This window comes from Myiozetetes cayanensis, unplaced genomic scaffold, assembly GCF_022539395.1.
Source record: "Myiozetetes cayanensis isolate MyiCay16 unplaced genomic scaffold, myiCay2020 scf4, whole genome shotgun sequence".
Taxonomy (NCBI): Eukaryota; Metazoa; Chordata; class Aves; order Passeriformes; family Tyrannidae; genus Myiozetetes; species Myiozetetes cayanensis.
Window position 1 is genome coordinate 61424107 of NW_026087631.1, and position 27648 is coordinate 61451754.

General features: G+C 42.5%; 1 protein-coding gene and 1 long non-coding RNA gene across 2 annotated transcripts; both read right to left on the bottom strand.

Annotated features, from left to right (window-relative positions):
• Window positions 1–4319: 4319 nt before the first annotated feature.
• LOC126647543 (ankycorbin-like) lies at window positions 4320–12235 on the bottom strand. Its single transcript, XM_050329843.1, is given in 5 exon segments — window positions 4320–5618; window positions 7480–7559; window positions 8224–8402; window positions 10574–10680; window positions 12119–12235. Coding segments are annotated over 5 exon segments (1782 nt in total).
• Window positions 12236–12381: 146 nt separating this feature from the next.
• LOC126647238 (uncharacterized) lies at window positions 12382–19025 on the bottom strand. Its single transcript, XR_007630536.1, has 3 exons — window positions 18937–19025; window positions 14731–14795; window positions 12382–12439 (listed from the first exon to the last, which is right to left on the bottom strand). It is a non-coding gene; the product is annotated as an uncharacterized LOC126647238 (long non-coding RNA).
• Window positions 19026–27648: the final 8623 nt, after the last annotated feature.

Sequence of the window (27648 nt, forward strand, 5' to 3'; positions counted from 1 at the left end):
AAGCTGGAGGTCTTGGATAACAGATCCATCTGTACATGTGTGTGGGGTTTGCCCCATAAATGCCAGTGGACTGCAGCAATGGGTTTGCAGCACTAAGGCAGGCAGGAAGCTGCTCCACCAGTCACGCAGTAACTGCAGGCGGGTTGCAGTTTATACACTTTCAAACTTAATCAACAAGAAAGGAGATTTAATCCATGAAACAGATAGTAACTAACAAGCTCTAAGTGATGTCCAGCATAAGAATGGAGAGAATGATCAACCGATAGAAGATGGAATAGTAATTAATAAGAGAACTATGGAAGTTGTAGCCAAGGAACATTACCGCCTGTGTTTGCTGATGCTGAGGAATACATCTGGTCTGAGTAGCTCCCTTTGCAAGCTGCAGTTTGAGATACAGATTGAGCTCTGGGTGGGAGATGAAGACCAGTGATGGGTGACATGGTCCAGGTAGGTGGATGAACACAGAGGGTGGGGGCAGGAGCCCCCTATTTATACATTCTTCTAGATATACACTGGAAAGTATAAATAGGAAAAAGTTTTGTTAGTGTGCTTGATTTGTGGAATACCACTGAGCACCCAGGCTTGTGCAAGCAGAATAAATAATCAGTGTCTCTCTTGAGTGTGTAATTATTGGTGTGCTGCACACTGGGTAACAAATCCCATTTTTCTGGGCAACAAGCTTGTTGGAGCTGTTCACTCTCCTAATAAAATAAATAAGGGTATGAAACAGGTTCCAGAGGAGCTGGGGTGTACCCAGGCTGCTGCTTGCACACGGGACTGGGGAGGGTGTCCCTTGAGAGCAGTCACTCTCCAGAGCTGATGGGCAGGCAGGAGCAGATGGCCACCCGCTGGGATGAGGAGATGCTTCAGGGGATGATGTCACCAAGATGTGGCTGTTTCCAATTTCCAGCTGCTAGTAGGAGGCCCCATTACCAACTGTCTGAGCATTTCAGGCTCTTGGAAAATGTACAAGGAGGGCCAACACTGTGCATCTGGACAGATCAGCATGCAAGTAGCTTTTAAAAATGATAGAATGAAAAACCAATGATGGGATAAATATCTGTGTTAAACTCATCAATAGGAGCCAGTCAGGGCAGCCAAAGGTTTGGCAACAGCCACAAATGTGTTCAGATTCACAGAATCAAAAAACATTTTGAGCTAGAAGGGACCCAGGATCTTCAAGTCCAACTCCTCAGCAAATGGCCCCTTCCAGAGACTGAACCCACAACCCTTGGTATTATTAGCACCAGGCTCTAACCAAGAGCTGATCTCAGGGGTGTCATAAAAATACTCCAGGAACTACATGTTGTACCACAAAACAGACCCTTCTGAAGCCACCAGTGGGACTGGGGACTGGCATCTGCAAGACTAAAAGAACAAACCTTTGCTGCTTGTGCAAAGGCAAAAACTGACCCAGAGGAGCCATATGTTAGTGACACACCATGAAGGATCCCACCACTGGTCCAACACAACACAGGCCATCATTTCATCTTAGAAGACTTTCTGTCACTCACTACCATAGCCTGGGGACCCCAACACTTGTAGATGTCAAGCAAAGCACACGGCTTTGTTGCCATAAGATGCTCAGCTTGTAGATCTAGTCAGTAGCTACAAAAATTTTGACTCAGGCTTCCTCAAATTAGTAGAAACTTATTAAATCACAGATTTTAATTTGATTCATCAATTCACCACTGTAATTCTAAGATAGAGAGCTTATGGAAATGACCATTGAGGAGAATTAATTTGTTACTGCCCTGAGAAGAAAATGAGACAAACCAAAATAAAGTATATTTCTAGTGTGTACTTAGTATCTCCATTACTTATGTTCAAAAGGATCATGAAGGATCCAAACAGACAGAAGGAGGCAGAGGTGAACAAAAGCATTTGAAACTTCTCTTCTATGAAACGCTTTGCTGAGAATTGTTGAGCACCCAAGAGCACCCCAGTGCCCCATGTCTGCAGAACCAGACAGCAGTGCTGGAGATAAAGCCTTCAAGGTACTCAAACTCTTGAACTGTGGCTTGACATTAAGTTCTGTGGCACCAAAAGCACAGTGACCTAAAAGTCTTGCACCCATTCCTGTTTCTTTGAAAACATTTGCTGTGTTATCTTTGTGCCTGCAGAACACATGCATCACATCTGACTGTGCTACCCTGAAATCTCCACACTGAACTCCTCCAGAGCTTTTCCATGCATTTATTCGACATGCAGAGCTGCTTTGTCGCCTGGATTCCAGGATGTCCCACAACAGCAGGCTGAACCCTGACCTCAAACACAGCTGAAGCTACGGGAGGGTTACCCCTCCTCCAGGACTTGCCCTGTCCTGGGAGGTCTGACCACACTGCTCGAGTCAGAGATTCTTCCCTCCAGCACATGGGTCTCTTCTCTCCCATGTTTAAGGGCAGACTTGCCTCAGCCTTTTGTGCGTGCCTTTTGCTCAGATGAAGGCTGGCATCAGTGTGAAGAAAGCCACAGGACGCTCTGGTGGGGCTACCCCAGGTAAGACCCTCCTTAGGGCAGGTCAGACAGGCAAAAGGCACCTGAACAACCCTGTTCCAGTGCTTCGAAACAGCTTTCCTCCCATGTCCCACATGGTATTCCAGCCTCTTTGCTTACTCTCCTCTCTCCTGCACACTCTAGGCTGGTACTCTACCCTGCAAAAGCCCCTCAGCGAGCAGATTTATGGTCTAAGCACAACAGGCATGCAGCAGCAGTAATTTATACAGTGCTTAAACACTCAGCACTGAAATCACACACCACCTACCCCCTTCCCCCAGCCAGCCACTCTCAGGGAAACACGAAACATGAAGTGGGCTTTAACAGTTCCACCTAGTGCTTTGGCATCTGCCAAGGGATTTCTGGCCAGCTTCTCCACCAGCCCTTTCTTGGCTGCTTCTCCTGGGGCACTGTGTGGTTTGCTGCAGGGCACAGCAGCGTGGTCTCCCCTTGGCTCCTGCTGTGCTGTGCTGGCACGTAGCACATCACCATTTAGTTGACTTGAGGAGAGGTGAGAAGGAAACCATTCTGCCATCACTGAGCCCCTTGCTCAGCCAGCATGGGGGAATATTACCTTCCTACCTGTGCCTCTATCCGTGAGGCTCCAGCAGGGCATCTGGTGTGCAGCAGGCCCAGGAAGCCAAACTCACCCAAGAGGTTCAACCACACTTGTGCTCAGGTGTTGGCTGTGTGCCACTGTGTGCTGCTGAAGCCAAAAGATCTGTCCATCAAGGAGACAGGGCACACTGCAAGAAGTTCTTGTCTGGTTGCTGCTGAAATCTCCTCCGTCCTCTTCCCATGTTCCAGGGTTGGCAAAGGAGGGGACCTGTAACAGCCAAGTAACTAGGGCAACATCTGTGTACAAGAACTTGCCCTTAGTTTATCCAGCAAGAAAGGGGCAGCTTATAATCAGTACAGAAGACCCCACAGAGAATTTCACCTTTACCCAGGCAACACGAGTGCTTTGCTCCAGGCTAACCTGCTTCTGTTGGAGGAAGCTGAAAAGTACTTACAGGGTAAACACAATATGGAGTGGCCTAAGTAAAAAGCCTGAAGAACATACTTGCATTTTGGATATGAAAAGCAGGCATGTGTTTAGTTACTGCACATGGAAATGCACATGGAAGTGGTACAGACGGACAATTATATCCCCCTCACAAACAGCACAATAACACAAAAGCAGCAAATTGCCAATTTTAAATCTTATGTTAAGGCAAATATAGATAAACAACCATAACAGGATTAATAAAAATAGGGAGTTTTCCTTGGCTTTTTCTTTGTTTATTTTTTCTGTGATTGGCTTTTACACATCGATAAAATCTGTTTAAGCACCTTCTGAACATCTTCATCCATTTGACCCTAGAAAGGGGAGAAAGAAGAAAAGATGATTGAATTCAAACAGCTCTCTACTCTTTAAGAATATTGACAAAGTATTTTTGAGGTATAGTAATTAGATTCATTTCCCTAATGGAGCTTAGTTTGTGCTTGAACTGTCATACCTTTTGGGAGGGATGTCTTTGATACAACATGCCAAGTTCTTACTAGATCTGCAGAAGAAGCATCTTTAATTAAAATACCAAGACTGTATGACTGACAACATGCAACCATACCTGCACAGCGTAGAGAAGATGCATCCTGTAAACTGAGACAATTTCCTGATGTTGTTTTTTTGTTTCCTAGAAAACAGTTAAGCAGAAAGGCACAGAGCACTCAGAACTATTGAATTCAGGACTCCTCAGCTAGATCCATACAGGGGAAATTACAAACCAGTTTTATACCATGCATTTAAAAACAACTCCAACACTGCTGTGCCACTCTGCAGCCTAAATTTGCTCAGAAGCACATCCATGAAAATGCTGTAATTCCAACCATCCCAATAAAAAAGCTGGTGAGTTTTTAATTTCAAGAAGGGCTTCTTGAACTTGGTGGTACTTTTGCTGAAGATCAGTCACTTCCCGTTCCTTTGCTTCAAGCAGAGTATGCATACCTTCTTTTTCTTCTTTCAAGTGCAGAATTTCATTTCTCAGTTTCAGAGCATCTAAGGACACGTTTTCCTTCTCTCAGATTACATCTTTCAGTTTGGATGACAGAACACTAACTTCACCCTCTAGTGATGACTGGAGCTTTTCATATGCAGCCTTGGGTACCATTGCTTCATTAATTGCAGCTTTTTCTTCCAGCAACTCCTTCTCTAAGTTTCTTAATTCACCTTCCTTGTTGCTAAGCTGTTTTTTGAGCTCATTTATTTCTTCCTCCATTTCCTTTATGGTATTTCTGAGTGCACCAATCACCTGACGGTGTTCAGTAAGTGGCACGGAGTTTTGTTTCTGAGTGTCTAACAGTTGCTTTAGTTCTTCTGCTTCATCTAAGACTTTTGTGTACTGGGATTGCATTTCTGATAACTCATTTTCTGCTTTGTATTTCAAAGAATTTGTTACCTCCATCAGTTTCTCATGTTCTTCTCTAGGAATGTAGTCCAAAGCTATATCATCTAGAGTTTTTTTCTTCCTGTAGTCTTCAAGCTCTGTTTGTGCTTCTTTGTACAACTGAGACAATTCACTAAGTTGTCTGTTGAGCTCATCTACCATTCTGTGCATCACATCTTTCATTTCTCCAGCTTCAGCACTAGATTCCAGCTGTGTCTGCTTTGTCAGCTTGTCCTGTAGCCTTTTAATTTCCTCTTGCCCTTCTTTGTACCTCTCAATCAGCAATGCTTTCTCTTGATTAATGTTCTCAATAACTGAACAATATGAATTCTTCATTTCCTCACACTCTTCCACAGACAATTTGCTTGCCACATTCTGCTCTCTGTCTTCAAACTTTTTCTGTAGCTCTCTCACTTTTTCTTTTTGTCTTTCGTTCTCCTCCAATGCTTTCTTCAATTTTTGCCTAAGTGTTTCAACTTCTGCATATGTAACTTTTAACATACTCAGATCAGAACTGGTTTCTTCACTTTCAGAGGAAACAAGACTCAGCTTCTTTTGCCTCTGTACATTCAAGGTGTCTTTCCCAGCTTCCTCATACCTGTTCTGAGTTTCTTGGAACTTCAGGTTAAGATCAGAACCATTTTCTGAAATGTCTGGGCTATTTAAATGATCTGTTTCTGGAATTCTAGACTGGGCCTAAGCTTCCAGGTGCCTTCTTCTGACTTCAGAGTTCTCTGATTTCCTCTGTACATCCTTTAGGTCTTCCTGAAGATACCTCATTTTTACTTCTCTGGGACCTGTCAACTTTTCTTGGGTCTGAGCGGCATTTGATGTAGGCTCCGGCTCCTGAGCCAAGAACTCATTTTGTCTATCTACTGTTTGCTCAAACTCCGTTTGAGTTGAATAAGATTCTACAGCTGAATCCCCTCGATAAAGCCTGTCAAAGTGGATTTCTTTTATTTATGAGGTGCCATTTAATTGTAGCAAGTGTCCAGTATTTCAAAGTCTGTTAAAGCCATTGAAGTTCTATTGCCCAATTCCCATTAAATACTAAGGAAATAGGGACAACTATCTTGTAGATAGATTGAAAGACTGCAGCCCCTGTGATAAATAATAGCAATATATTGACAAGTATTTTTTAAAAAAAAAAATCTTCAATGCCCTAAGGTAAAGATCAGATAGAACACACTCAATTGTTTCCCTGATGTCTTTTTGTAAAATGGTCTCTTTTTGCACTGCTCAATTCCATGCCCTTTGCTGGTATTAGAAAGTGAACTCTTGTAGCATTAATACTTCCTTTCATAACCATATACTTAACCACTAACTAATCTATGACCATTTCTGTACACATATTTGTTAAACTTTAGAGTAATCTGCACTTGCTTTATAAATTACTTGTAAATAGGTTTGGATTTCTTTTCACTCCTAGAAGTCAGCTAATTGGGTCACAGAAGACTCTGAAGTCAGCAAAATAGAATATTAAGGAAAACAGATACTGCACTTTCCTTCCCTCAGCTCATAAGAACAGAACACTGATACCTTGCACACTTGATCAGCAAAGAAAGCCTGCCCTTTTCCAGTCATGGGAGTTGAAGTTGATGAGTATGGAGAGGATAAATCATTAAGCTGTAAAAGATTTTTATATAAGTAGGTAAGTGTCACAGCCTTGATCATGCTGAAAGTTTCACCAGCCAGAAAAGGTAGGTTTGTTAGTTTGGTTAGTAAAGTCCAAGCAAGTTCTTTTATTAAAAAAAAATAAATAATAAAATGCCACATTAATATCAACTTTAGCAGCTCATGCAGTGCCTTGTTTTTCCTATGTAAAGACCACATCTCTACCAACACAAAGATATGAAACATGCCTGACAATAAGAATCTGCTCCCTTGTAACCCATGCTTCAGTGAAAACAAACAAGATTCAGTTAAAAAGCAGAAGCTGACAACAGGTTTAGCCCCAGTGATCTTAAATAATTCCATTCATACATAGCCCAGTCATGCCCTTCTTCATGGCTCTTTCCTCTCCACCAACTTCTGCCTGAGCTCCCTGAAAAACCCACCTGTCCACTCAGAGAAGGAATGAACCAATGCACTGCAGCCTCATCTGCTTTCCAGCCAGCAGCAGGTCTACAAGGTTTATGTGCACTCCAAGATACGATATTCCACACAAAATTTAAGAAACTAATATAATTGCCTAAATCTGCTGGGATTCTCACAGGATGGGGTCTCCAGTAACCAGGGATAACCTTCAATTACATGTTTTAGAAACAGGATAGTTTTCTACACCACCTTCTCTACAGTTTGAAGAGATAGGGAGTCCAAAAGCCAAGCTCCTGCATTACCCATGAGGAAAGCACACATGCACACACACACTCGCCCTCCCTTCCTTGTCTCACTAAGGGTGCTGGCTGCTTATACAGAGAGAAGCTGAGTCTAAAAGCAATGCTCCTGAAACACATTTCTTAACTAAGCAACAAAAACCTTTTACACAGTAGTCATGGCAACACATCTCACAGTGACATTCACTATTGCTTCCAGTCCTATCAGTTACTTGTTCTTATGGCACAAGTCTAGATAGTCTGAGTATTTTCAGAACCAGAAGGACAAATACCTGCTTCGCTTTCGTCGGTGACTTTGTATCTGTGAAGCAGAAAAGATGTGGAATATATAACAGTTAACAAAGGAAAAGTTATTCGCCATTCTTAGCCCACCTCTCAGCTCTACTTCCCATACCACAGATAAACAGCTTGATTTTTGAATTCCTGCCTGAAACATGAAAACCGTATTTTCTAAATGCCATCTGAATCACACCCTTTCTCTGTTACTGCTTGGGTTTCATATTGAGATAATATCTGAAAAATCATGACAATTCTTACTCTATTATAGTCTCACACCCCACTTCCACATTAAGCTTCCTACTTTAGAAATCCATCTTAGTTTGACCACAAAACTCTCTGCCTGCTTTAGTTCCTTCTCCAGCCCCTCTGCTGAGAGGCTGTGTGGTCCATGGACTCTCTCACCTAACAGAAAATCATCTATTCCAAATTGTATTCAAAACTTTACAATGCTCTACATCAACTTACCTTTTCTTACTCCAAAACACCTCTTTTTGCCCTCAGGGCTTTATCCCACACTAAATATTACCATCTATGGCAAAGAGCTTTTGGGAAGTCTCAGCCAGACAATCCTGAAAATGGCTTTTGCAACATTTCAGACTACAGTTTGAAGTAAATTTGTTCAGTGCTAAACATCCATGTAGCTCATTCAAGAAGTGACAAACTGCACATCAGGCTCTCTTACATACCCACATCCTGAGATAACTTTGATGATAGGAGGTTCTGGATCCCTGCATTCTCAGAGAGCTTGGCATAATGCAGAGCGTTCTGTCCAAAGACATCTACTAAACTGACATCTGCACCTCTCCTAAGGAAAGCGTCCACCATGCTAAGGTTACCAACTTCACAAGCCATCATCAAAGCAGTTCTGAACAAAAGAAAAAAAACAAAAAAACAAACCAAAACACAGAGAATAAGTGCCAAGTACATACTCTTTAAGCAGCTCATTTTCTCAGGAAAAAAAGTGTGATGGTTACTGTGCAATGAAGTCCCTCCTCCTCTTCTTGGTACTCTCCAGCTGCAAAGACAGGTCATTTCTAAGAATGACTTCCTGAGGTCAAGAGGAGAGTCATAGATAGAAATGGCTGCAGGATAAAGTCAGACGAACAAACCTCACTGCTGCACTACAGTTACAGTGGTGGTACAGCAGGAAAGCTTTTATGTCATTGCTGTTCTCCTCCACGTTGCTTTTTAAACAAAAGAGACAAACAGATTTCAACAAAACACAAAAAACCCTGAAAGTGAGTTCAAGGGATGGGTTTGACCTGAAAGCCTGTACTACAGTCACCTTAAAAAAAGGAAAACAGAAAAAAAGAAAAAAACCCACAAGAAGTCCATTAGAGCACAAACCATTCCCTTTCCAACACAGGGTAGCTGCACAATGCCAGATCCTAGAGTAAGGGTAGCATGCAGAAGGAGTCTTTTCCTAACGTGTTGTATCTGCTTTTCTCAATTACTTGAAGAGGTCATAAGAAATGTACAGAATAATTGAAGCCACACAAACCCCCTCACTTTTCAAGCGTGCTCTAATAGTGCCTTCCTGCTTGGGCATAATTCTCCTTTCTCAACATGAAAACGTGCCCAATAGGTTGGCCAAGTTTACTGCCAAACACATTCCTCAGTGCAGATTGGAAGTTGAAAAGTTACTACAGTGATAATTTTTGCTAAATATTAAGACAAACGTTTCGCTGATGAGTTAAACATACTCCCTGCAATGGGTGAGCCCTGGAGAGGTGATGGCTGCTGCAGTGCTGTGTTAAAAGGTAGTGCTGAGAGCAATTTGGATAACACCTCCAGAGTCACAGGGAAGGTTTTAGGTTACAAAAATGATTCATTTAGTCTGGACAAGATGGAAATCTGGAGATGCCATTGTCAAAAGTTATCCCCTTCTTCTCCCAATAAGGCTTCTCCTGTTTCAGTAAAATCATAACCCCCTTTGTGAATGTGAGATGCAGGAGTACCCACTCCCCTTACCACGATGAAAGCAAGAAGTAAACCAGCATATTCCATATTATATAATTTTCTTGCTTCTACACACAGTACTTTCTTAAAAAAGAAAATACAATAATGTGAGCCCTATCTATGACAGAAACTCATCCAATTCAAGAAGAAAGTCTTAACACTGTCTGCTGATTAATAGTAAGAAAGTGAGGAGAAGGAGGAGGTCCCAGAGTGTGCAGCACCTCAGGTTCAAAGCACTGAGGAAGCCACACAAACAAACAAAGTAAGTAGTTTTCTTTAGAGAACTGAAAAAAAAGAGTGCACTAATGAACTTTGGACTGATAAAAAACAAGTTAGGGCCCAGTCTTATCCTAGCAGGTGCTGCCAGAGAACAATATCAGCATTGTATCATATGTAATACCAACACTGCTATGAAGTGTATGTGCCAAGTCTTCTCAGTATCCTTCCTTACCTTCACAGTTTAACGAACTCTTTATGTAACAGTCCATAATTTTCACAGACTCCTGATCTTTGTCATTATCATTAAAACAAGTGCATTTTTCACTACAAGGATGTTGCTTTTTAAGCACAGTTTTCTGATACATGCACTATCTATTAGTGCAAAAAGTCTCTAATTGGCACTTCCTAAAACAGCATCTCCATTATAAAGCTTTTCTGTACTTTTCTCTGGTTGTTGTGGCTGCATTATGGTGGAAGAAAGAACCCTCCAAAGATTTCGCTCCCAAGAAACTGTTACTAATTCATCCCAAGAAGAAAGCATCACTTCAAACTGGGACACTTAGACAGTGATATGTTGGTAAGTGCTATCAATCAGTTTTGTGTAGGAATCGCTTAAAAATGGGATATACTGCTCTGGCAGCCCAAGGGAAATCTTACAGGCACATTAGTTTCACAGTTGCATAGTTTCTGTTTCTTCTTTCCCTTTAGGCAGAATTTTGCAAACCTTCTCAACAATCAGGATGTCTAGTACAGAAAGGATTATTTCACCTAACATCAACTATTTTGGGAAGAATTTGAGAAGAAAAGCTTCATTTGACAGTCAGCCTTGGGGAAGAATTAAATGTTAACCTGCTGTACCTTCCATTTTTATCCCTGGTGTTGATGTCTGCTCCATGATCCAGAAGGTATTTGCAGACTTCTGTATGTCCACTTTGCACTGCAAGCAGCAGAGGTATGTTCCCATCCTAGAAATGCATTTAAAGAAACTATGAACAATATTCTACCCAATTACAAATAAGACTCTGAGATTTGAACACAGCTATGAATTTTATCTCTACATAGCAAAAATGAGGTGCTATCACTACATTTTTCTTATATAGCATAAATGTAGCTGAGTTCACTTTAATTTCTTCTTGTCTGCTAGAAATGATGCAAAACGTGAAGAGTAGGGATGCTTTTTGCTTTTGTACTCCCTTTGCTGTTTGCTCAATACTAAAACACAGTGATTTTGAAACTACCCAATATCTTTCAGTAGCTCCACAACAAAAATTATAATTTTAACTAAGTACAAGGCAAAAATAAAATGTTTCATAAAATCATAGAATAATATATTTGGAAGACACCCTTAGATGTTATCTGGGTTTTCTCCCACTTTTTTCTTAGCACAAAGGTAGGCAAACTTCAAATTACAGTACCTTGCTCAAAGACTTGTCCAGTTAAGTTCTAAGCATCTCCAAAGTTAGAGACAACGTGACACCATCTCCAGGTACCAGTTCCAGTGTTTGACCACCTTTGAGGTGAGATTATTTTTTCTTTAGTGTCTAACTGGGATTTCTGAGTTAGGTTCACTACCCAAACTCTGACCATTTCTTATCACCATTTTGTCATGCATCTCTGAGATTGGTCTGACTCCCTCTTTCTTACGATCAACCATGATGTAGCCCAAGACATTTTTAAGATACTCCAACAGCCTTCGCTTATTAAGATGGAATAAACCTTTTCTACCCTTAAAATGCCTTTGCTGAAATTTGTGGTCTGACATCTGTGACATATTTGTTTTCATTAGATCAGGTAAGAAGGGCATGGATCACAGTCAAAAATAAACAAATAAATATTTTTATGCTTTCCCACCTGACCTGTGCTTTACTTCTGTTAGGTCACCTCCTTCTCTCATTTGAGGGTTTTCTGTAAGGCAGCTGCATCGCACCCAAAACCAGACCTGGTTGGTTGTAGACACTTCATAGTAATGAATGTAGTACCCCTGAGCCTTTAGACTACATCAAATATATTTTTCCCCCTCAGGCTTATCATATTCTGCTTGGGCTTTGTGGGAATTTTGCAGCACTTACCCATGTATTGGACCTTTTCCCAAGCCTACTGGAGTCAAGAGAATGCTTTTAATTATGTTTTGAACATGTAACAATTGTTTCTAGCTACTTCTGCCAGTGTCTCAATTTGATGATCAGCAAATCCTGCTGCTATGGTACCAGATTGTGAAGTGCTTTCACACCTCTGCTATGGCAAGCTGCAAAGGGAACTTCCTCTGGCAGAGAAGTCCAGAAAGAAATACAAGCACAATATTGCTTTGAACTGCTGCACTGAGATGGAGGTTGGTAGGTGCATGGGGTGGGGGATGACAAAAGCTCTGGGGTATCTGAAGTACACAAGAGAAGAGGTACCTACCAAATCTTTGACATTAATGGGACATTTGTGTTCACACAGGAGTTGAACTGCCTGAAGACATCCAATTTCAGCTAAAAGACCCAAATAAAATAAAATTAAAAACCAAAATACAAGCATGAAAGTCCATCAAACCCACCCCATTTTCAAAACTTGTGCTCTCTGCTTCCACTTGCAACACTGCAGCATAAGAGCAGAAAAATTGTAGAGCTAGGAATATCAAGCACAACAAAATAGACAGTGCAAGCTTTCACCTGAGAAGTTACCTGCATAATGCAAAGCTGTTTTCCCAGAATTGTCAGTGCTGTCTGCTGGACATTTACTCTGCACAGTTCAATAGGGAGAAGGGGGAAAGAAAGCAATTAGAGAAAGACAAAGAAAATAAAACATATCTTTGATGCTAACAGAGTGCTGAACAGCTTTGAGAAAAGGTTTATGTGCTGCTTCAGGAAAGAATGCTGAAGGAAGGTACAGCTTCCCTCTCTACCAATCCTTCCTTTATTGGTAGCAGCATATGCTGAAGATGTAGGAAATCCTCATGAGCAGAGACCTAACCCTAAAACATGTTAAAGTTTCTGAATAATTTAAATCAGGAAATAAAAAAGGAAAGAAATTCCTTTATCTCAAAACCTTTTTTTTTTTTTTTTTTTTTTACATTAGAGTAAGAGATAAAGCAGCCACATCCTAAGGTAATTAGTCTTGCCTTTCTTTTTTATTTTATTTTATTTTATTTTATTGAATCATAGAATCACAGAATGGTTTGGGTTGGAAGAGACCTTAAAGATCATCTAGTTCCAACCCCCTGCCATGAGCAGGGATACCTTCCACCAGAGCCCCATCCAATATGGCCTTAAACAGGGGTGTTCAGGGCTGGGACATCCACATCTCCTTCAAGCAACCTGTTCCAGTACCTCACTAACCTCTGAGTAAAGGAATTCTTTCTAATATCCAACCTAAACCTCCCATGGTGCAACTTGAGGCTATTTCCTCTTGGCCAGTCAAGATATGGGCTCTGCTGAGCCTCCTTTCCCCCAGGCTAAACACCCCCAGCTCCTTCAGCTGCTCCTCACAGGTCCTCTTCTGTAAACCCTTCAACAGCTTGAATGTTTTTCTTTAGACAGAAGATAGGACCCTGAAATTATGGCTTTCTAAAAATCAAACATTATAACTTTTGACTCCAACACATCTGTGATTTTCTAGGAAAACAGGATCATACGGATTATCGCATTCTGTAACAAACATGTCGACATTCTGCCTGTGTAAAATAATTATTTAGCCTGTTTTAGTTCAATTCCAGATAGACATTCCTCACAGTCACACTTTGGTCCCCAGAAGCAATAAGGCAATCCTAAGAGCATGAATTGTTGGAGAATATTACCAGTGAGCTTTCACTTGTGAATGTATTTGGAAATCTACATATTGTAGCAAAACCAGGAAAACATCAACCAAAGCACTCTGTGGTTGCAGCTGGAACGTGAAAGGGCAGAACATACTTAGTATTAAACACACATTAGTTGCTGCCTGCGATGCCACCAGTGACGGCCTGATGGTGCTGTTTGTGCTGTAAATGGGTTGGTGTTTGCAGCAGGAGGAACCGGCAATGAAATGAGCCTCGGTGGGTAATGACAACCCTTCCCAGGTGTGGGCCACTAAGGGAAGTCAGCCTGCAACATACTGAGGTGGGAATCAGTGAAATGGGATCCAGTGTTGTCAGAGACACTGATGGGGCCTGTTGCAGGGCAGTTGGAGAGCCCTGAGGTAACCAGGCAAGAACAGTTCAGAGGCTGGGATATGGGATCCATTCTCTTTCTGTACCATTGGGTTTGGGTGGGGTTGTTATTAATTATTTCATCTGTAGTCTCTGTTTCATCTGAGACTTACAGATAACTCCAAACTTAGAAAAAAATCTGTTCCATTCCTCTGATCACCGCCATGAAAACTTACCAGTATTTCTGAAATGAGAGCTGAGATGGACAATGTCATTGCTTGCTAATGCACATCTTTCGCTTCAACACCATGAGAATCTTCTATTCATCTTCAATTTTCTTTTTCTTGTTTTCTTTCCCCATTCTCTCAACTCCCTTTCTAATCCCTCACTGTCCTTTACCTCATTTCATGGAGGATTTGATTATTTACATATTTTAGGATCTAAACTACTTTGGTTTCTTTCCTCTTTGATTTCAAACTTGAGAAGTGTTTCTATGGTGAACAGACAGAAAGCATTCCAGTGGAACAGTATCAGAATCCCCCCAGAAGCAAAAAATATATAACTCTCAAATCTACCTAATTCCAAATCATCCAACCACAAAGACAAAACACAGGAACTGGACTGAAGCTGCAACCTGCTTGAAACCCAACCCAGCTATGTCAGATCTGCTGCACATGGAATACTGTGACTCAGGGAAGACACCACACTATTTTCTATCATCCCTTCACAGCACCTGAAGGGTCTTTAAACTCTTTATGTTAAAACTCTTGTTGTGTCTCTCTTGATGTCAAGGAGAAAGGACAACAGTATAGCAGTGTGGTGCAGATTATTAGCAGGAAATGGGTCAATGTCTAGTGAACCCAGATGAAAATTTCAAAAATCAAAATTAATTTAATTTTTACTGTACCTGAAGTAACCTCTTAATGCAATCAGGGTGGCTGTTCTTTGCTGCAAGATGTAAAGCACTGTGTCCTAAAAGAATGAAAGGAAAGCAAATTAATTATTCAATCATGCCAAAGCAGAGAAATAAACTCTTCCATGACAAAGGCAAGATCCTGAATTATCCGTCTTGTTCCTATCACGACAAATAAAAGGTAAGGGTAGAGCAAATAAAATAAAAACCTACATAAAGAAGAATGTCTTTCCAATAGACTGTTGTTCAGGCAGGTAACAGAATAATCTTAATGTTTTGCTTCATGTAAAGGAGTAACACAAACACTGTGTCAGACTATATCTTGGCAGAAGTAAGTCTAAGATTGTTATGTCTTGTTTCTTAGAAAACAATTTTCCTGTATTACTCAGCCTCACTGCACAGAGATGTCTGTCAATGTCTTCATGATTTCTGCCATGTGGCAGTGAACAATAACCCGGCACCAAGAGTAAAAGAGCCGAATTCACCAGCTACCACTACAGTAAATTTGTATAATCCATGAAGTGCATGGAGAAGACGACTCAAACACAGGCCTGCTTTAGTTTGTGTCTCATAGATTCCCTATTCAGTTATTTTATACAGCAGCTGCAAGCACATATCAAACACAGGTCTACATCAGTTTGCAGTTAACTTTTTTAGCACCCATGAGCTCATATTTAGCTATTCAACACAGTGATTTACTGACTACGGATTTGTGATGAAAGACTGCAGTCTCTCCTTCAGCTTCATCTTACAGACCATCTGAAAAATTAAACAGGCCAAGACATCAAAAGAACAAATTATCCATGTAACTAAGGAAAGAAGGAGGCAAGATTTACTACTCCATACAGACAAAACCACTTGTGACAGTAAACTAAGCAAATAAGGTGACTTTTACAGACAAGGACTTCCTTAATGACCAGTGGGTTGATACTCCCAGGTGAAAGTAGGCAGGCAACCTCTTATTATGCAAACAACTAATAAATCCTGAGGCAAGATGAAGTATGAATTCTGAATAATAGTCTGCATCAGGTATGTGTGTTCTTTTATCATTGCTTAAAATATGAATGCTTCTTCCAGTATCACAGACACCTCCTTATAGAGGCAAATCATTCACATGTATGACAGAAATTCCCTCAGGCTGCAATCAGAGGCCAAAACAGAACCCATGAGCCCAACATTTACAGATCATTACTGGAGAGACAGAAAGCTGACAGCTCATCCAGGTGCTCAGCTAGCCAGAGAAAATGCTGGGCACAGATTCCACAGATGTGTCAACTGGAATCTGTTAGGAAGAGTTTGCCAATTTCAAATTCAGCTCCTATCATTCTCCTAGTGGGGTAGTAATTAAGGCATAGGACTTTTGAGCACTGAAACAGCATACTTAATAGCTCTGGTTTGGCCTGTATCAGCTGTTTTCACCATGTCATAATCCCGAGGAAATGTCTTACTGCAACTCCTGTAAAGTTAATGGGGTTAATAGCTTGGATAAACATAAAATCAACACTGAAGGTCTTCATGTAACATAGAATAATAAAAAGAGTTGGGGAGGATGATTTTTTTAACTTAAAAATAATAATTTTTTTAAAACTGAGCAACTATTTTACATCTGGAGTCCACTAAAAATGCTGAAAACTATAGTATTAGGACAAAAGTTTTTAACGACTTTATAATTTTTAGGACCTCAGGATCTGAATTCTCTGTGCAGGAAAGCAAGTGTGCCTACCAGGGCTGGGGCCCCACTGTACCTTTTGTTTACAAACAGAGAGGGGCTAGTGGGAGATGTAGTGGTCAGAGGCCGTCTGGGGCACAGTGACCATTAAATAATAGAGTTAGCAATACACAGGGATGCAAGGAAAGCCATCAATAAAACCTCTATGCTGGACTTCCAGAGGGCAGATTTTGGCCTATTCGGAAGACTGGTCCAGAGCATACCCTGGGAAAAAAACCTTGAAAACAAGGGGGTACAGGAGGGATGGACGTGCTTCCAGAAGGAAGTCTTGAGTGCACAGGAACAGGCTGTACCAGTGTGCCAAAAGGCAAGCTGGCGGGGTAGATGACCAGCTTGGTTGAACAGGGAGATTCTGAAGGAAATCAGGGATAAACAGAGAGCTTACAGACTATGGAAAATAGGGCTGGAAACTCAGGATGAGTTTAGTAGTATAACTAGGTCATGCAGAAAGAAAATTAGAGGGATAAAAGCACAATTCGAAGTCAATTTGGCTACTTCTGTTAGGGATAACAAAAAAAGCATTTCTATAAATACATTAATAACAAAAGGAGGGGCAAGGAAAACCTTCATTCCTTGTCAGACTTGGGGGGAACACAGTTAACAGGGATGAGGAGAAGGCTGAGGTACTTCACACCTTCTTTGCTTCAGTATTCACCAGTAGGACAGGGGGCCCTCAGGACATCTGGCCTCTGGAGCTGGTAGACAGGGACAGGAAGCCAAACAGCCCCCCTGTGTTCCAGGAGGAAAGAGTCAGTGACTTACTGAGCCACCTGGATCCACACAAGTCCATGGGACCAGATGGGATCCATCCAAGGGTGATGAGGGAGCTGGCAGAAGAGCTTGCCAAGCCACTCTCCATCATTTACCAACAGTCCTGTCTCTCTGGGGAGGTCCCAGATGATTGGAAGTTGTCCAGTGTCACACTCATCCACAAAAAGGGCTGCAAGGAGACCCGGGAAACTCCAGGCCTGTCAGCCTGACCTCAGTGCCTGGCAAGATTATGGAGCAGATCATCCTGAGTGCAATCACACAGCACCTACAGGATGGACAAGGGATCAGACCCAGCCAGCACGGGTTTACGAGGGGCAGATCCTGTCTGACCAACCTGGTCTCCTTTTATGATCAGGTGACCCACCTGGTGGATGAGGGGAAGGCTGTGGATGTGTCTCTCTGGACTTCAGCAAAGCCTTTGACACCGTCTCCCACAGCATATTCCTGAAAAAGCTGCAGCCCATGGCTTGGACAGGGCGCTCTGTGCTGGGTTAGGAACAGGCTGGAGGGCCGGGCCCAGAGAGTGCTGGTGAACGGAGCTCCATGCAGTTGGTGTCTGGTCACCAGTGGTGTCCCCCAGGGATCAGTGCTGGGCCCAGTCCTGTTTAACATCTTTACTGATGATTTAGATGAGGGGATTGAGTCCATCATTAGTAAATTTGCAGATGACACCAAACTGAGGGGAAGTGTCTACCTGCTGGAAGGCAGGAGGGCTCTGCAGAGGGACCTGGACAGGCTGGAGAGTTGGGCTGATTCCACTGGGATGAAGTTCAACAAGGCCAAGTGCCGGGTCCTGCACTTTGGCCACAACAACCCCTGCAGCGCTACAGGCTGGGCACAGAGTGGCTGGAGAGCAGCCAGGTGGAAAGGGAGCTGGGAGTTTGGATTGACAGGGAGCTGAACATGAGCCAGCAGTGTGCCCAGGCGGCCAAAAAGGCCAATGGCATCCTGGCCTGCATCAGGAACAGTGTGGCAGTAGGAGCAGGGAAGTGATTCCTGCCCTGTACTCAGCACTGGTGAGGCCACACCTGGAGTGCTGTGTCCAGTTCTGGGCCCCTCAGTTCAGGAAGGATATTGAGGTGCTGGAGCAGGTCCAGAGAAGAGTAACCAGGCTGGTGAAGGGATTTGAGCACACGTCCTATGAGGAGAGGCTGAGGGAGCTGGGGTTGTTTAGCCTGGAGAAGAGAAGGCTCAGGGGTGACCTCATCACTCTCTACGACTATGTGAAAGGAGGTTGTAGCCAGGTGGGGGTCGGTCTCTTCTCCCAGGCAACCACCAGTAGGATAAGAGGGCACGGGCTTAAGCTCTGCCAGGGGAGGTTTGTGTTGGATATTAGTAAGAAGTTCTTTACAGAGAGAATGATCAGGCATTGGAATGGCCTGCCCAGATGGTGATGGATTCATCGTCCCTGGAGGTTTTTAAGATGAGGCTGGATGTGGCACTGAGTGCCATGATCTGGTAATCACAGTGGGGTTGGATCAAGGGTTAGACTTGATGATCTCGGAGGTCTCTTCCAATCCAGTTAATTCTATGATTCTATGATTCTAAGATTCTAAACCTGGAAGTGTTACAACTGCTTTTCCTGCAGAGTGTGTGGGGAAAAGCAATGTTGTCAAATCTGTAGTTTCACTCTGCACATTCAGAACTACATCAGTAACTTAAGTGTATTATGCTACTTGTATAGGTTCAGAGAGGCATACCTGCACCATCCTGGGCTGTCACATCTGCACCATGTGTCACCATGATCCTGAGGCACTCTGCATGCCCTTTCGTGGCTGCCAGGTGAAAACTGGAAGAGAGCATTTAAATGTCACTTTTATTTTATTAAGATCTCCTTTCTCCTTCATTCACAAACCATATACTGGCAAGTTCTTCCCTCCCTGTCCTTACATCTTTTGGCACCCCTCCACTGCCTCCCAAGAAGATAACAGCTCTGAAAGTGAGATGGTGCAACAAAAGGATTTTGTAGTCATACTTTCATACCACACCTCAAACAAGGTGTTCCACTGGGGACCCTCACTACTAGAAAGATGTTGACCTACTGGAGCATGTCGAGAAAAGGGCAGTGAAGCTGGATAAAGGATTTAAAGAACAAGTCCTATGAGGAGCGGCTGAGGGAGCTGTGGATGTTTAGTCTGGAGAAAGGGAGGCTCAGGGGAGATTTTATTGCTCTCTACAACTCCCTGAAGGGAGGTGAGGGTCGGTCTCTTCTCCCAACCAACTGGTGACAGGACAAGAGGAAATGGCCTCAAGCTGTGCCAGGGCAGGTTTAGATTGGACATCAGGAAAAATTTCTTGACCAAAAGGATTGTCAAGCACTGGTAGAGGCTGCCTAGGGAAGTGGTGGTGTCACCATCTATGGAAAGCTCTGGATGTATTTAAGAGATGTGTAGATGTGACACTTGGGAGGGGACATGGTTTAATGGTGGACTTATGTTGCCAGGTAATGGCTGGATGTGATGGCTTTAGAGGTCTTTTCTAGCCTGAATATCTCAATGATTCTATGATTTTACTCAGGCTGCTGTCTCATTAACCTAGACCATATACCTTAGGGGCATCTAGTCCCCTGCAATTTGTAAACTAACATCCTTAGTGTTGTCATATATCCCCAAAGAATGCCTGGGCTTGGGGAATTAATAAAGAAAACATTTAAAATAACTGACTTCACTCAAGTCATTTTAGCCCATCCTGATTTTCCCCTTTCAGTGAACAAAACTCAGTTTCTCTTAAAGTTGGCTCTACAATTCCTTAATTAAAGTAAATCAATTGTGCTTCTTCACTGCCCTTTATAGAGCTCATCTTCCCTTTGTGTACAAGGCGGGGGGAACATCTCACTATATCACCAGGAGAAATCAAAGCTGCTGCTTATTTGTGAGACTATGCCCGAAATCTGTTTTTCCACTTTTGGTTTTGCTGTTCACCTCAAGCACCTGCTTGTTTAAACAGTGGGAAATTGCAGAGGTACCAACCACACTGTGGCAGGATACACTCTACAGCATCAATTACCCAAGACATAATTACAGAACAAATCGAAGAAATTATACTGAATTCGAGCCCTTTGTCAGCTGAAGGTTCATGTTTCACATCTGCATGTTGGGCACCTTAAGATTCACAGAAGCAGCCCTATAGAGATGCTGCTGACTTCATTTTTGCAAAAATGAAGGACAAGCTTCTGAAAACAGAGTTGTTTATATCCTCCCGAGGCCAAGCATGCTGATATTGTCAAGTCATGAGATATGGGCACAGCACCAGCAGACACACTGCTACCACCTGGGTCCTACCAATATCAGCCTGATATACGCAGTTTTTCAGTGGCAGTAACGTAAAAACAAACCCAAGACACAACACTTCCCATTGCTACTACACTGTGTGCAAAAAAGTCAGGACCTTCATCAACATGCCCCAGAATGAAAGAGCCAGTATTTCTGGGATGATTTCTGATCTCTTTTAAGGGAGTCATTACATTTTTAACATCATTCCCCTGGAATCTAAAGGGAACATCACAAATCATGGAGCCACACCAACTACTGCATTTAAGAGTTTACATTTTGAACAACTGCTTCCTCTAAGTACTAAAACTAACACTGAAAGTTCAGCCTGCTAACCAGGGAAATTTGGAATAGCAGGTAGGAATGAAAAGAATATTTCAGGCACACAGTATGTGAACTGCAGCACTGTGTTTCTCTAAGCCATGGACTTCTTTGCAGCCTTCCTGAAAACACAGCAGAGAAAAAGACCTACAGATAAGAGCTGGCAAAGAGTAGGGAATGAATGAAAACAGGAGAGCTCCTGGAACAGAGTCCTCTGTCAAGGACAACAATCATGTCACCTCCTACAAGGACTCCTTCCACACTGGCTGCTACCAATTGCAAATGATAGGCAGGAAGTGCTTAAGCTTTGAACTATTCCCTGCAAACATAAAAAAATATTCTGTGTGCTCTTCTCATGCTTACTACTGCCATAAACAAACTGAAGAGTTAACACTTCCAAGAGTGCAAGAAGCACTGCTGCTGTCTGTTCTCTGGTCATTCAAAATATAAACTTCACGTACTCAGTGACCAAGGCAAAGTTGTGTAAACATTCTTCTTTAGAAGAAGTGGTTTCTCAGGCTCTGGGAAAATTGCTGGGAGAGGGACACAACAGGAGTCTGAAAAATTCCAACACCTCTAATTCAGCCAGCACAACATACCAGCAAATTCAGATACATTTGTGTAGACACAAAATACGACCAAATCCACTTATAACATTAGGAAGGCTGTGAAGCATGCACTTGGCTAACTTACACTTGACAATATTCATAGCAATAATAAATACCTGAATAATAATAACTTGGCTAAATCTGGGGCACTGAGGTTTTACAGACAGACTTTGTAAGGTGGTGCCAAATGCAACATGAATATGCAAGTGCTAAAGAAGTTTTATTTAGTTAAAGTCAGACTGCAAAACGTATCAGAGAGAAGAAAAATTAACTCTTTTCAGGTCACACTCCTATGAATGCATTAATCCTACCAATGAAAATAATTCCCATGGCAGTTCCCAACAAGCCATCACACAAGCAGATGATTTGTTTCATATTACCAAAAACATTTTCAGGAAAAAAGGCCCGATTGAAAATATTGCTTCTCCCAAACTGGTGGGATGAAAGAAACATCACCTCTAGGCAGAACACGTGGTTTTGAAGGTGAGAGAACACACACAAAGGATGTAAGGATCTAATGAAAACAAAAATACAGAAACTAAGTGGAAAGTCCCATGAAAAGTGAGCATGACAAGGTTTAACTCTCAATCATTTCTACAGTGGCCAAAGGCACAGAGCACTGGGCTGCTACAGCTCCCTTACAAGTGCTTGCTGTGTCTCCTCCCTGCATCCTTCTACCTCTACTGTCACATAAACCTGTAGTGAGACATTTTTGTGTAGTAATCTAAAAGCAACTGGGAGGGGAATGGGGGATATGGTTACTTAGCTGCTTACCAGGAAGTCAGCCCTGCACAAGAGAGAGAGGAGAATGACTCCAGACTGGATGAACCTATTACAGTCATATTTAAAACTGAGTATTTACAGAGTGTTGGGCAAAAACTTCCCCTGAAGGAGTAATTCTGATTTTAAAGTTAATTCCACTTTTTTATTTTTAACTTAAAAAATAAAAAAATCAAAAAAAAAAAAAAAAACCCAACAAAAAAACAAAACCCCAAACAAACTAAAACCAACCCACTTAGAACAAAACAAACAAAAAAATCCACAAATCCAAACAAATGAGTAGTAGATACTGGGGATTCCTCTGTAGCAAGGGAGGCTCTTGAAACCAAGAAGCCTGTAGACATTCATTTCAGGACAGATTAATTCTTCACGAGCTACATAATTTCCTAAAATATCTGAGGCAAAAGCTGCAGGCTTCCAAACACTGGAGTTCTCACCACCTGCATGCCTTAAGCAGTGGTTTATTTTTGTACTGGTAGATAATTTTACTAACATTTTTCTTAAAGGGGATAAATGTGTTACAGTATTTTTTTTCTCTGTGTTAGTGGAACATTTGCTGGCTTAGTAACTGTTGTCTGTACAAACCTACACTGAAAGTTGCTTACTACTTTTTTGTATTTACAATGGTTTATGACCAAACTATAACTTCTGGGAAGTAAAGAGCTTGTAACTTCCTTGTTTTGTCATCTTCTGTTTCTGATGCTGAATAAAGATTGGAAACCTAGTCACAGCAATGAAGTTGTCTTGGTTTGCCTTTTGTCCTTTGCCCATGCAGTGGGGAAATGGTGCACAAAGAAAACTGTTTAAAAAAGAAACAAGCAGACAAAAAGAACACAGTGTGTGTGTGTGTGCTGCCTAATTATCCCTTCTTTGATTCCTTTTCCTTTTTACTTCTACTTTCTACTTCTCTCTCATAATTTGCGACTCTCTCAGACTGAGAAGCTGCTGCTGTAGCAAAGAGTAACTGGCTTGTGAATGGCAGCATTTGCTCCATTTCAGGCTGGCAGCCAGCTAAAAGCAGTACAGGGTTATAGACCAGACTTTCAAAAGAGCCTTTCTGATGAAGTTTCACTCTTACTTAGTCTGGTTTGTTAACAGTTCAAACACTGAAGTCCTGAGTTCTTGCTACCCTGGTCCTGTGCAAACTCTGTTTTTATTTTGTTCCATCATGATCTCAGTATAACCAGTAGCTGCTTGAGATTCGTTGGGGAAGGCTGTGCAAATTCAATTATTTTCTTTGACCTGTAAGCCTCCAGAAACTTGCATACTAGCTGACACTGGAAACTGGTAGAAAAAATCTCATTATGATTGCCTTCAGTCATAAGAGGAGCCTTTACTTGCAGCAATGCAGCTGAAGTGCCAAATACATAAAAAACAAAGTTACTATCAAATAGGAGTTGTACATGTTTTGATAGCTTCAGTAGAATCCATTTATTTTTTTATTAATTGATTTCACAACATGCTGTTATGCTATCTGTCTTCTCTGTTTCAAATAAAAAGCAAGTAATGTGGATGGACTGCGGGAATCACAAAATGAAAAAACATTTCCTTTTGACATGCTATCTCATGTCTTCAGACCCCGCAGCGATCTAACAGGCTGATATTTAACCAAGTGCAGTGGAAGTTTTAATCTGAATAACTGCAACCAGTTTGTCTTTGATTACTAACATCTTCCAATTTTACTTAATCCCCCAAAACCACAAATTTTCAGAAGAGAGAAGTGGTACTGAAAGCAACTATTCTTTTTTTAAAACCAGTAGAATCTTTGTCACTGGCCTCTGGGAGTCTTAGCTGAGCATGTGGTGTCTGGGGAAAGCCAGTGCCGGGGAAAGCACTGTGGAATCAGGAAAGCCAGTGCATCAGGATAATATCTGTACACTGAGCTTGACTAACAGGGTTTGTATGGGGACCTAAAGGACACGAGCCAGGAGAAGTCAAAACCCCTCATCCTGATGTTGTATCCCTGGTGCTCTTAGTGCAGTTCCCAGCTCCTCAGGTCTGCCTGTGTGTGAACCTCATCACTCACTGGGTAAATTTGTCAGCATCGGAAGGACATTGTTCACAAACGAGGCGTTTCAACATTTGTACAGAACCATGTTTCCAAGGGCTGATTGCAGGTTCCTTAGAAGTCAGTGGCAAGTCACTTCTGAGGGAACAGAGTTGCTCTTGGAGCAATTTGAATAAAAACTGGTAACTGCAGAAAAGGCATGGTGCTTCCAGGAGAAAAAAATAAATAATCTGGGAAGGAGTAACATGATTTTTCGCTCTTAATCAGATGTTGTATAACACAAATTGGAATCTGATCTGTAAGAAGTGTAATTTGATTAATATGTGTACAAATTCGTGGAAGAAACGTAGGCATTGCACCAACCGCTAGGTAGGAAAATCTCTCCTGGGAGGCATGTAACCATAATGACACACTGGGCACACACACTGGAGATTCAAAAGAATCACTTTTCAAGGCTTAATGCAAGTTAAAGGTATTTTAACAAGACATGAAGGATTATCAGGGCTAACAGCAAGTGCCCAGAACTGTCCTTTAGCACTTCACTGTCCCTGTCCGCAATCGGGGAGAGCCAAAAATGAAGCTGAAATGCCCATGTTCAGCTGCAGGCTGCTGTATGCTGGCTACAGACCCATCAGATGCAGGAGATAACTGGAGATGCAAACAGTCCTGCCAGCCTGTGGCTGCACAGTGCACACAGCAGATTTTGGGAGATAGGTGGCAATGCACACCATCATATCTAGCGCTAGCATCAAGATTATAGATCTTTTCTGGTGCTTCGTATTTGAAACAGTGTTTCTTCTCTCTGACTGTGCAACAGATGCTAAACAGGATGGCACAAACCATCAGGAGCGTCTGAGTCTGCGGGCTATGAGGCAGTCCCAGAGGCAGAGGTTTCACCTGCTCCTTGAGCTCCAGCCTGCTCCCGTGGCACAGTGTCTTGGCAGGGATAAACTCTGCCCTCCCCACCAGGCAGCAACAAAACTTGCTGCAGAATTAAGTGGTGGAGCCCCGAGGAAAAGAGGGACAAGGCACCCTTGTAACTCCCCTAAAACTCTGCCCCAATTCCCTGTCTCTTCCTGAACCATCAGAACATCTCTGTGACAACACCCCACCAACCCAAAATAGCACAAGGAGTGAGGGTAAAAAGGTGTGGAACAGCCTTTTCTTCTGGTGTGTTCCCCTGGGAAAGGTGGCATTTCTGCAGCATCCTTCATTGCATTTTGATTTTGCTCTTTCTGTGCTATTTATGTCTTTGTGTTTTTGTCCAGGAGAGGAAATTTTTGGGTTGATATGGTACAGAATTGGGTTTTTTTGGCTTATACTGTCTCCTGCAGCATAAAATTTTGATTCAAGCAACTGAGTTTAATGCAAACCCCACCCTCTGGTGCATATTCTTAAAACTAGATGACAAGACATGTTCAGTGATTTGATTCATTTTGCTGCCCTCCTGGCACAAAGCTCCTGGCAGAAGCAGATGGAAGCGGCTGAAGTTTTACAGAGGAAACCACCTGTGCACACTGCTGTACAAAAGCCAGCTTGCCTTTATGTAAATCCTTCTACACAATGCCTTCTCAAACCTCTGCAGATGTGTGGGCAGAGCACAGCTTTGCCATTCCCGATCTGGGCTCATGGCCTCCGTTGTCAGCGGCTGGCAGAAGGAGCGAGACCGGTGCTTTCAGGGATTCTTGCCTTACCAGCTCCTGTCCTCCCCACCGGGAGCAGCAGAGCAGCACACTCGGTTTTCCCCAGTAAAACAGATAATGTCGAGAGCAGCCTGCCTCTGCCAGCAGCTGCCCACTGCCCGTGGCTTTTGCTGTGATTACAGCCCACCCTGTTTCCCCAGAAATCCTCTCTCACAGGAGGACAGGGTGAGCGGAAGGCAGGTTTCCCCGTAGGCTGTACTTAACACCGGGTCCTCGGGTGGCTCAGAGCAGCCCCACTACTTGCAGCAGCCCCTCGACCATCCTGGTTTGCCTCAGCTGATTTTGAAGCCTCGGTGGTTCCGAAGTGACCACTGGTTTTGGCTCCAGAGCCGTTTCCGATCTCACGCTAACGGCGAATGCAGGAGGAGGGGGAGCTGTAGGACACAAGGGGTTCATCTCCCCGGTCTGCAGCCACCCCAGGCACGGCAGCCCCGTCTCTGCCAAAACCTGCACCCTGGTTTCCTCCCAGCTCACAACGCTGCTGCTCATCCCGACAGGAGCTGCAGCTGAAAGCTGGAGACAGCATCAAGACTTTTTAAATGTCTTGTCAAGGAGGAATAAAATGAGAAAGAAAGAAAGCAAAAGGTATTTTGGAAGTTAAATCGAACCTGTTTTTCTGTTGAAAAGCAGTAGTTGTGGTAAAAATGTGAGAAGTGTTTATTTTCCAGAGATGAATCTGTTCTCTTTTTTTTCATTGAAAGTGTAGGGGTTTTGCCAAAAGCTGAAATACAATTTTTTTTTTTTTTTAATTTCAAAACTTATAGGGTTTAATGTTTGGGGTTTTTTTGTTTGTTTGTTTTTGTTTGGGGTTTTTAGTGTGGTTGGGTTTTTTTTCTTTTCTCTTCTTTTAGATTCTGTACATTTCCTGGAAAAATAAAGACTAGCTTGTGTTAGAGAAGCTCCAACTTTGTGGCATAGATTTGTTCCTTTAGACATTTCCATCAATGCATTTCTGCTTTGTGTCTCATTTTTTTTGTTGTCTGACAAACCTTTGAGGCTTTTTTACGTTCATTGTGATGGTGCTAATGTTGGACAAATCAAATTTCACTGTGACATCTAATTTATGCAGTCAATATTTAACAATAACTGGAATAACTCTTCTTATATTATTTTTTTGAGGACACAGCAGCAGGTCTGCTTCCCAACGCAAGAAGCTCAATCCTTTATGTTATGTTTTAGCTGGTTTCAAGGGATAGCTTCAGAAAGCCACAACCACAGAGATAATTAGCTTGATTCAAAAGCATTTTGTCTAAAATCCAACTGCTGCTCCCTCTAGGCTCCAGCACTGCAGTGTTGCTGTATAAATGCAGGTCTTCTACTCAGCAAACACTTCTGTTAAGTAGCTAAGAAGGGGTTGCAGAAATACCCTGTCAGCGTTGCCAGGTCCCTTGCTGACAAAAGGGATGGCTTCCTGGTCAGCTTCTGCCTGCCGAAAACTACTGAATTCAGCCACGTGTCCCTGTGGCAGCAGAGGTCATGCTGTCCCTACGTCATTTATTTCATGGCCCAGACTTCACATCACATGCATTTAACTATCCCTTCACCCTGGCAGAAGCAGTTCTCCTGCCTCCCCACACTTAGCTGGTCTTGTGCTGCCCCCTGACACAGAGAACATTTGTGTGTGTTTTTTCAGCCTGCCTGTTGAACATGCATAAGAAGAGTATATTTGGTAAACAAGCTGACAATTTAAGCGGGTGATGACCATTACCTTGAGATGTAATTA